The 11,379-nt window shown below is 40.0% G+C and overlaps 1 protein-coding gene across 1 annotated transcript in view; it reads right to left on the reverse strand.

The window, feature by feature from the left end:
- TINAG (tubulointerstitial nephritis antigen) overlaps positions 1–10,335 on the reverse strand; it is a 42,079-nt gene extending 31,744 nt beyond the window's left edge. The window contains exons 1-4 of the mRNA XM_069974504.1: positions 9,859–10,335; positions 8,310–8,373; positions 6,199–6,288; positions 3,656–3,770 (exon numbers count right to left, since the gene is read on the reverse strand). Coding sequence (XP_069830605.1) covers positions 3,656–3,770; positions 6,199–6,288; positions 8,310–8,373; positions 9,859–10,255 — 666 coding nt within the window. The 5' untranslated portion in view covers positions 10,256–10,335. The remainder of the gene's footprint in view (positions 1–3,655; positions 3,771–6,198; positions 6,289–8,309; positions 8,374–9,858) is intronic.
- Between the last annotated feature and the right edge of the window lie 1,044 nt (positions 10,336–11,379).

Here is an 11,379-nt window from a genome sequence, read left to right on the forward strand (position 1 = left end):
CAGGGGCACTGCAAACACACCTGGCGCTCGGAAACTTCTTCAGCAAAATCTGCATTAAAAAAGCTAATTGGCGCTCCCTTCCTTCTGAGCCCCGCTGTGTGCCCATACGATGGTTTACGCCCACATATGGGGTACTTTTGTACTCAAGAGAACCTGCGTTACAAATTTTGGGGTGCTTTTTTTCTCATGTTCCTTTTGAAAATTAGAAACTTTAATCTAAACGTATATATTATTGGAAAATTAAAATTTTCCAATTTTTTACGGCCTAATGGTGAACACTTTCCTCCAGCCCTTGTAGGGTTAAAATGCTCATTATACCCCTAGATTAATTCTTTAAGGTGTCTAGTTTCCAAAATGGGGTCACTTATGGGGGTTTCCAGTATACAAGCCTCCTAAATCCATTTAAAAAAAAGAACTGGTCCCTAAAAAAAATCCATTTTGGAAATTTCATAAAAAATATGATATATTGCTGATACATTTCTAAGCCCCGTAACACCCTAAAAAAGTAAAATATGTTTACCAAATTATGCCAGAATAAAGAAGACATATTGATAATGTGATTTAGTAACTAATTTATGTGCTATGACTTCCTTTTTGTGAAGCAGAGAATTTCAAAGTTCATAAAATGCTAATTTTTCATGATATTTTGATGTTTTTCACAAAAAAAACACAAAGTAGTGACCAACTTTTGCCACTAACATAAAGTGCCATATGTGACGAAAAAACAATCTCAGAATCGCTAGCATACGTTAAAGCATCACTGAGCTATAAGCGCATAAAGTGAGACAGGTCAGATTTTAAAAAAATTAGCTTGGTCATTAAGGCCAAAACAGGCTTTAGAGGCAAGGGGTTAATGGGATTTGATATTTAATTGAAGAGTCGAGTATTGGGGACTACTCGACTTGATATTTGAAAATTCAAATATTTCACTACTCGCTCATCTCTAGTAGGGAGTCAGAGTTGCAATGGTCATCTGTCTCAGAGCCCCATACGCAGTAGGGTTTGCTGAAATGTTGTTTGAGACTAAATATGGAGTGATATTATTTGTCTACTCACAATACACAATTCCACTATAGCAGCATGCAAATAATTCACAACCTGCACCGTTTCAGACATACTGTCCCCCTTGGAATAATCATCCTTTTTTGCAATGAGGGATATGTGTGCAGACCAACACATGACTCCCTTCATGAACTGCTTGCTGCCAACATTGAAAGAAAAATGTGGCCATAATAATGACTACATTACAGACGAGGGAATAGTGAAATATTCAAAAGCTCGAAATTCGACTGCGGTGTTCGACTATTCAATCAAATGTTGAACCCTATTAAAGTCTATGGGAGAAAAATGCTTGTGACTTGGTGATCTCCAAGTGGTCAAATTTAGCTCCAGGCAAAGTGAAAGGAAAAACTAATTTATACTGCGTTTTCGGTCGGATGCTCAGCTGAAAAGGGGTATTTCGAATAGTGTAGTATTCGATCAAATAGCTACTCGATCGAGTACTACTGGTTGATTGCTAGGCTACGTATATTCATGGAAATACAAACAAAATGTGATTTATTTTTTGATGTTATCTGCAGTTTAAGATGTTTCACGTGTCTTTGTATATGTATATAAATCTTTAGTTCTATGGTAAATTTGCTGTAACAACTTTGCTTTAACTTCGTTATATTTAACAAATCTTGTTTAACGTTTTTTTTAACGACTTTCGCACAGTAGAATTATTCTTCCTTTATATTGTTTCTGTGTTCTCAGTATGTAGTGAAACAGAAGACAAGAAAACATTACTAATTTGTTACTGAGCCAAGGCTTATGACCTTTTTCGATAAAGACTCATCTTTGTCAGTCTCAAATAGCTTTGTGACTCATTCTTCAATGTCCTATTAAAATTAGATAGCATTTTCTTTTCGCTTTACAGTTATCTACAGATTATGTATATTGGTGTCAAAGGTACATTTATGTGAATGGTTTGAGCTTCATTCAAACATTGGTTGCTGTTTTATAAGTTAATCAGTTCCAGTTTTTAATATTGTTACTAGTTACTAGTACAGTTATTATTAATAGATATCTCTTACTCTTTTGTTTAACTGGATATGGGAACATTTATAAAGGCTTCCCTTTATAAAAGTTAGGCAACTTTATAGCACACTTTCTTATCAATTCCTCATCTTTAAAAGGAATCTGTCACTAGGTTTATTCTGACTTAAATGAGGGCAGCATAAAGTAATGACAGAAAAACTAAACAGATCAGTGTAATACTTACATTATTATATTCAGCCGTTCTCCTAATATGCAGGAGAATAGGATTCTTGCCACACACAAACACCCACCCCCGCCCCCCAGCTGCTGATTGACAGGTGACTGCCTATACACAGCATGGATAGATAACTGCCATTTAGCAGCTGGTGGGCAAAGTTTTCTGCTTCTTATGAATATCCAGGACTACTGGGCTCATGCACATAATGGAGAGGACTACTTAGTGTTCATGTTATTCAGGAGGAGATCTCTGGATCAGATGCACAGACTAATGTAAGTGATACATCATTCTTCTCAGCTTCTCTGTCACTAGTTTATGCTACCCTGAGATAGGATACCATAAACCTGCTGACAGAGTCTCTCTAATATCTCTGTTTGCAGTCACTGAATAGAAACATTTTTGCATTCACCTTGAGGCTCTAGTCCTACTTTTTTTTTTCCCCTTAATTTTTTTTTATGATTTTACCACAATGCAACTTGAAACACTTTGTCTTTACAATAGTACAGAATGATGTGGTCTTGTAATCTGTTGGCATGTTAAAAGTTTTCTATGATGACATGTTAAAGAAGTAGTAAGGTGAAAAACTTTTTTCACTAAATTACACACATTATAAAGTTGTACAACATTGTAATGTGTGTTATTATTTGTGAATGGCATCCTTCCCCATGTTTCCACCCCCACCCCACGCTTGGAAGTGTAATACTGAATACTCACATAATCAATGTCAGTCCCGGCCCCTATCTTGGGACGATCACGTCATCTTCAGTAGGCCGGCCTGACTGCTCCAGCCCTCCCTCATGCCGACCCCCTCCAGCATTTCATAACAGAAGACGTATGCGGCTACAGACAAATCGGCAGTCTTTGGCTGTAGCCCCAGACATCTTCTGTTATGCTCAGCCAATCGCGGCTGAGCAGCTGATGACGCACTGTAGGGGGGGGGGGCGGCATGAGGGAGAGCTGGAGCAGTCAGGCCGGCCTCCTGAAGATGATGTAGTCATCCCAAGATGGCGGCCAGGAGTGAAGGGGTCTACAGTGATTATGTGAGTATGCAGCATTACATTTCCAGGTCAAGCGTCGGGGGGTGGGGGGTGGTGGAAACATGGGGAAGGGGGCCATTCAAATAAAAAACACACATTACAATGTTGTATAACTTTGTGATGTGTTATTTAGTGAAAAAAGTTTTTCACTGGACTACTTCTTTAACTCTATGGGGAAGACCTTAAAAAGAACTTACAATCAATATATTTCTTCTATGCTTACTTTAAATAATTGTATGAGTAGCAACACACTGAAGAGAATATATAAACACGAGACAAGAGAAAATGCCCCACAAATACTTTGTTAATCTAAAGATTATTTTTTGCTTATTATTATGGCATAACAATTGAGACAACTTACGGTCATTTCATTCATGCTGAGCAGTGAAGGAGTTGGAGGTTTAGTACCCAGTCGATATTCAAATCCTTCCCTCAAAGTCATACCCCAAAACTGACTGTAGTTGTCTGCTTTCCATCTGCAATCAGAACAACCTCATTGATATACTTCCCATTATTTATATAGTGCCAACATATTCCTAAGCAGAGTACACAATGTATTTTTCTATATTCGTCCCTGAACTGACAATCTAATTTCAGACCTATACTGGGGTCGAACAAATAAAAAGCCAATTAACCTAGCAGTAGTATGGGATTAATGTGGCGCCCTTGAAAGACACTCACACAAACACGGGAAGAACATGCACATAATTGGATCCAATTGTAGTAACAAAAGACATTGTACGCTATACAATATATCCCAGATAGGAAAATAAAAATCTAAAAAATGGCCAGAAAATGCAACTTTTCTATACAGTCTACAAGTATGCAGTATATACAATCAATTGTACTTACAGCTGGTTTTTATTGTATGTTTGCATACACACTGCATAGACATTATTGTGCGGAAAGTATATGAGCTGCTAGAATAGCATAATTTTCTTATTATACACACAGAAAAAAATGGTAATTACTACAAAAAACTCATTTTCAAATTATTTTTGGTAATTTTACATTAGCAGCTTAAAGTGGACCAGGAAAGCCGTGGTGTAAATCACTAAATGGCTAGATAAGGATCATCATCTGGATTTCGAGCATTGCATCTCTTTTTTTTTTTGTTTATCTCCAAAGGCTTTTTCAAATATAAGCTTTTTTAAAAAAAAATATGTAAAGGCTATGTTCCAGCAATGTTTTTTCTTGTCTGTTTATGACGTCCGTCATTTTGAGTCTAAAATGATGTCCATCAATTTGCTGTCTGGCCGCAATGACAGTTGTTGATATGTCTTTAATTGAAAAGTCCATTGAATTTAATTGTAAAAACGTTGAAAGGACGGTGAAAAACTAAAAAATAAAGACGTTCCAAAAGAATCGACAAGATCAATATTTTGACATCAGCGCATATAACATCCGTCATTTTATACACTGTGTGCATTGGACGTCCGTCATCCCATTGACAGTAAAATCATACTAATAACGGACGTCTTTTTAAATAGAAAAAGAGGATGCCTTTTCTCTCTTTTTTGACATTGTGCGAATATAGCCAAAGGGTACCTTTGGCTTTGAAAAAACGATTTTTCTGTGAATCCATAAAGTTCTAGCTTAATTCTCTTGAGCTGAGCAGAAAAAAATAGACACAGAGCTCAGCAGAGTGCTGCATACCATTTGTTTTAGTGATCAGAGGGGGCATTTAAATCCCCCTTTTTTACTAAGTAAAAAAAAAAGTGAGAGAAAATGTGTCTTACCGCATTATTTACTGCAATGGAATGATGGATGCCTAATGTATACATAGGGGGACATTTACAAAGGGTCCGCCCGGGGCGCACACCAGGGAGAAGGCGTAGATTCGCCCTTTTCCCTGACGTACACCTGCCATATCATCACTCACCCTATTGGCGGGTAGGGTGGGCTCGGGGGGCGTGACAAGGTGGAGAGGAGGTGTGGCCTCCCCGTGCCGCATTTAGCATGATTTATGCCTGCTCGCAGGCGTAAATCATGATACAAATCTACACCTGCTGGAAGCAGGTATAGATTTGGTACACCTGGCGCAGGGTTGGGCACCTAGCCAGTCCGATTTACGCGTGCTCCTCTTAGTAACTTTGGCTGGGGAAAAGGGGGTGATACCTAATTTAATAAATGCCCACCATAGTGTACTGGACCTTGTTTGCATGGACATCCAATTAATGTTCCTGACCATTATTTATTAGGATTTTTTTTGCAAATGACGGACGTTCTTTTTAGTTGTTCACACACTACCCTCCCCCCATCCTTTCACTGTCTTTGCTATTTAATTCAATGGACCTAATGATGGGCGCCCAAAACGCGAAATGACTGGCGTCACTTGGAAATCAAAATGATAGACGCCATTTAAAAAAATGAAGGAAAGGAAAGAAAAAAAAATGTCATGTGAACATAGCCTTTAACTGGTCAATTGTTAAAGTGGTACTCTGGCCCGGGGTTTTTTTCAGCTATGGCCGGGGATGGGGTGGTTATGGACAGCAGAGGTCACTTACCTAGCCCGTTCCAGCGCCGGGTCCCAGATCACGCCACCCGGTACACCCGTCCCGTGGCCGCTTCCTGGTGTGAGCTGCCGCATGAGCCGTGACTTCTCAAGGCAGCTCAGCCATTCAGCGGCCATAGCAAAGTCCCGCCTCAGGCGCTGAATGGCTGAGCTGCCTTGAGACGTCACGTCTCATGCGACAGCTTACAACAGGAAGCGGCCACGGGACGGGTGTACCGGATGGCGCGATCCTTGACCCGGCGCTGGAACGGGGGAGGGAAGTGATTTCCGCCGTCGATAACCACCCCCTCCCCGGCCATAGCTGAAAAATACGGCCGGGCCGGAGTAACCCTTTAATGTCTATTATAATATCCTAATATCATCAGATATGTTTATTTTTATTTACTTACCCATAGTCTCCTGTATTGATAAAGTGAATCAGTTCTGGTTGAATCAGACAGGTGTGGTTCGTACATATGAACTTATTCTGACTGCAATAACTGCAAAATAAAAGAACCTTAATAAACAAAAGAAGATAAGGGCACATGAAATCGTCAAGGGAATATAAATATGAGAATATGGCACAGCAAGGTATACTTATAATGGACTCTTTAACACAGAACAAATCTAAGAAACTTTGTAATATATTTTATCTGGAAAGAATGACTCCTTCTCTATGAGTCATTCCTGTTATTCCTCTCTGTCTCCTACACTCATCGTTAGCTCTAAATTCACTGCTAAAATTATTGTTAGAGAGGTCTGTGAAGAGGGGGGAGGAGGTACAGTGAGAGATGAAATTAGGGAAAACTGACAACAGAGCAGAAAACTGGTGAAAAATACCATAAACAAATGGAAAGAAATAGTGCTACACGGCATGTATATAAGTATGAGAATATCAAAGAGTCACCTGAAATGACAGGTATAGTACACTTGAAATATTACCCCACACGAATAGTACCAAGCTATAATTGCATTATGGCCAATAGATCATTGCCTATGCAGGTACCAGAGCCTTCAGAGCGCTGTTATGTGACTGGGCATAGGAGGGTTCCTGTGCACTAGATGTATTGTGTAGATCTGATCAGGCCTTTTGTCATGAGGCGGAATAAGTTTATTGCTTAGATGTGTAGAGTCTCTGAAGGGTGGCAGATTTTATGGAGTGGCCATAAATGATACTTACTGCTACACACCACTGACTTCATTGCCCCATGACCTGCAAATGATAGCTGGATACAGACTAGAAGGCAAGGAAGTCAGGACTCCAAACACTTTGCAGGTATTGTTATATGCTTCACACAACATGCCCCTCCATATGGAGCATGGAGCACTAGGTGTAATGGTAGTATGACCATGAAGAAGATCACCAGGAGCAGTCACTATGCACTGACTCTTGTATATGTCAGGTTTATTCTTGGAGAAGCTATAGAGTTAGATTGGATTGAATACATACTGGTGGAATCGGAAACCTAGAAACTTTTTCCCTTGTTCTCAACAAGGATGTACAGTAGTGCTTTACTTACCATGTTTCCCCGAAAATAAAACACTCTCCTAAAATAAGACACTCCAGCTACTCTACCCTATAGGTTAAAGTAAGGTCTCCCTCTGAAAAGTACACACTACCTACTCTAAACTAGGCCACCCCCTGAAAGTAAGGTGGCCCCCTGAAAGTAAGGCTGCCCTCTGTCAACCCCCGCCACCCGCCAGGACTGACCTAATCCCCTTGTGGACCATGGGCAGCCAGGTCCATGGCCCCCACGTCCTCATGTCCCGATGCACGCCGGTGAGTATTCTGGTGAGGTCCAAAAAAGCCGGGGAAACACGGTATGATTTTCAATAGGCTTCGGGGCAGGGGGGGGGGGGGGGGGGGGCTGGTTATTGGGACAGGGTAGGCACCGGGCAGAACTTTTCTCTCCATTCATACAAACATTTTCTCCATATTGTGCCCAAAGCTTCTAATAAGTATCGGCATTAGACGCACGCTCGCACCACAATAGACTAATCATTGCACACTGCTGTTCTTTTCTGCAAATCATATGTGGAACAGCCATTTTTTTTCTTGCACCACAGTCATAAAAGGACTGACGTAACACGTTGGAACCTGCACAACAGTTACTATGGAGACAGCCCAGAATGCTTTGCAACCAACAGAAGCTTTTTTATAAATACATTACTTTTTTTTTACTTTTTTTTTTTAATAAATCAATGCATGCTAGTGGAATTTCAATCTCAGCAGCTTCGTTTATTTCTGCCACAATTTTTTTTCCAAAATAAGAGGAATACAGTAAGTAAAACCTAAAGGCTTAGTCATTACAGACACCTAGATGCACAGATCATTTCTTTTGTGGTTCAATCGCTGCTTAAGGACACAGGTTAAACAAATAGAAGCGTGCATCTGCATAGGGAAAAGGTTTGGTTTGCAGAATCTCAGATAAAGAAAAGAAGTCTCAATCAGCAAATCTAGGAAAATACTTGTGAACCTATGAGCCTATATAACATCAAAACCATAAACCAAAGAGATTACCAATAGTTGCAGTTTTCTTTTCGTATTGATTTATCTTCATAATAGGATCCATCTTTGTAGCATCCTGTCAGTAAAACATATCGTATTCATGATTGGAAATATTGCTTAAGTTACGGCTAAAAGCTAGGGATTAGATAAAAAAAAATATTTAAAAATCAAAATATGTGATTATGTATAAATATTTGTGAATTTTCAAGTCAAGTTTACCATTGATGCTGCTCTAGTTCGGGTTTTGTTTTTCTCTCCCATTTACTATGTAAAATTTCTCCATACAGAATATAAATGCCAGCATTTTTTTCCAGATGTGCGGTCACCATCTTTCCTAACTTATTCGAAACAAAGGTTCAGGAAGTTGGTTCGCTCATCTAACCTGCTCATAGTACCCTATAGTGCCCGGGACACTGAGAAGGAAGAGTCTTACCTTCTTCCTTGGCGCCGGTCCCGTGCTGTTAGTTGCCGTAATCGTTGGCTGGGAGCACTGTTAGGAGCACTGCCATGTCATGTGGCCCGCCCACTCCCTTGATTGTTAATGGAGCAAGCGGCCCAGATGACGCTGTGGGGGCAGGGCAGTGCTCATAAAAGTGTTCCTGCCTGAAGATTACGGCAACTAACAGCCCGGGATCGGCACTGAGGAGGAAGGTAAGACACATACCTTCCTCCTCAGTGTCCCCAGCGCTATAGGGGGCTATCAGCAGGTTAGAGTCATCTAACCTGCTTATAGTTCCCCTTTAAATTTTTCAATTACACACAGAAAACATTTTTTTTTATTACAAACAAAGTGAATTACAAATATTTTAGATATGAATGCCTCTGTCCAAATAAAGTTGTTTTTAATGAAAGTGCCCATTTAAAGGGGTACTCCAGCAGGGGGGCACTTTTGCGCTGGGATCGGGGACGAGGTGGCCGAGGGAAAAGACTTCCACTCACCTCCCCGGTTCCAGTGGCGGGTCCCGCATTGCGGCGTTCTGGTGCCCGATTCCCGGACGCTTCCGGGTGTCTGACACGGGCCCGAGACGTGACGTCTCAGGTCCCCTCAGCCAGTCAGTGAAGGAGGCGGGATCTGTTTCAAGTCCACTCAGATCCTGCCTCCGTTAATACATAAAGCATGGGAAAGTCAAGGAGAACTCAGAGCTATAAATGGAAGGATTGATGTTTGAATGTCAGTGTAACTATTGTTTCTTCTTTTATAAATTCAATGTTTGTTTGATTTATTCCGGTATTGGAAGTTATAAAACAATACACTTAAAAAAACAGAATGCCTTATCACCTTCTTCAATTTCCAAGGACCTGCCCCCTGAGCAGTTTAGAAAATACGAAGAAGAGAGAAAGTCGAGAAAGGAAGCAAGCCGGAGCTGCAGGGGACTGGAACTAGGTTTTTATGGGACTCATGTGGCTTCTATCATGGTTTTAAAAGGCAATGAGGAGAAAGCAAAATCAATAACATATAGGCATAATCCATACAATAAATTAGAAACTCTATTATCAAACAGGAATGAATGGATAGTAGCATGGAACTTGAGAAAGCTGTATGCGTGCCCTTTTACCTTACCCATTTTGTCAGAGGTTCCAGTTGAGGGGGGACTCGTTGTTGAAGACTCCACTAAATTCTGTCCAGTGCATGTGATCCAGAAGTCGGGGCAGCAGTCTACATGTCCCAATGGCGCCTGGTCACAAAAAGCGTCACAGTAACACGTTGTATTTTTCCCAAAGTAAAACAGGCTGCAGTCATCATTTCTACTGTCACAGCATCCATTTCTGGTACAGTAACGCTCCCCATCCAGTGATCTTTTCGCTCTGGTAGCCTTTAACAGCTTGTTCTCTTCTACGGAGTAGAGGTTAACCATGAGACGTCGGTCACAAAAAATGTCCCCAAAATGAAAAAATATTAGGAAAAATGAATAAATATAAAACACACGGCCCATCTTTAGGAAGTCCCTGCTCACCATGTGAACTGGGATTTATATGGAGATTAGCATTCTGTTTCATTGAATGTGAACTTTGTTAGGTGATTTTGATTAACAATTAACCCGAGTTATCAACTGATCAGCTACAAAATGTGAGAAAGCTATTAAAACGTGCAAACACTATTATATGGCAGAGTAGATGCAGCCCAATAACCTTTGAACCTCCAATTGTCAAAGCAAATAATTGGTTTAAAAAAAAAAAATATATATATATATATATATATATATATACATATATATATATATATATATATATATATATATATATATATATAATTAGTAAATTAGTTTTATATAATGTATGGATTTGAATGAATGGAAGGAAGACTTGTCAGATCTACGTCCGGCTTACTTCACCCCAAAGTAACATTTGCCAGATTTTAGCTAGCAGGTGGGTTCCCACATCCTATAGCCAGTATTTATATGTATGTGCATGAAGAATATGTTTTATTAATAGGATCAGAGATGAGCAAAGCCGCAGAAAATTTGTTTCGCAAGGTTCGTTAACTTTTGTACAGATTTGTAAAAATGTGCTAATCAAATACAAATGAATTGCAATAAAACAGCCAAACTATAGTAGCTACAATAAAGGCACTATTACAGAGTAGCAAATTATTTTGTTTATTTATTTATTTTTTTGGGAACAGATGGTGTCAAAATTGGAAAATGAAAATTTTTACAAATTGTTAATAGCCAGTCAATCATCCAGTTTATACATGGAAAGTAGTTGACCTTGGTGGATCAGAGGCATAATATCAATTATCTCCCAGGAAAGCAGTGGACATTGGTAAATGAGCTCCATAAAATGGCACTGTCCCCCAGGACAGTAGTGGACATTGGTGGATCAGTGGCGTAATATCAGTTTTCTCCCAGGAGAGCAGTGGAGATTGGTGGACCAGCAGCATCAAGTCAACTTTTCTCCTAGGACTGCAATGTACATTGGTGAGTAAGTGGTGTATACTTACCTTTTCTCCATGGACATCATTGGACGCCATTGGATCGGCAACATTAAATGACCCTTTCTCCCTGAAGAGCAGTAGAAATTCTAAAGCCGAAGCAGAAGCAAACGGCCCTAGAAGGCTCCAGAACAAACACCTGCATGTGGC

Source organism: Dendropsophus ebraccatus, chromosome 6 (genome assembly GCF_027789765.1).
Source record: "Dendropsophus ebraccatus isolate aDenEbr1 chromosome 6, aDenEbr1.pat, whole genome shotgun sequence".
NCBI classification, from domain to species: domain Eukaryota; kingdom Metazoa; phylum Chordata; class Amphibia; order Anura; family Hylidae; genus Dendropsophus; species Dendropsophus ebraccatus.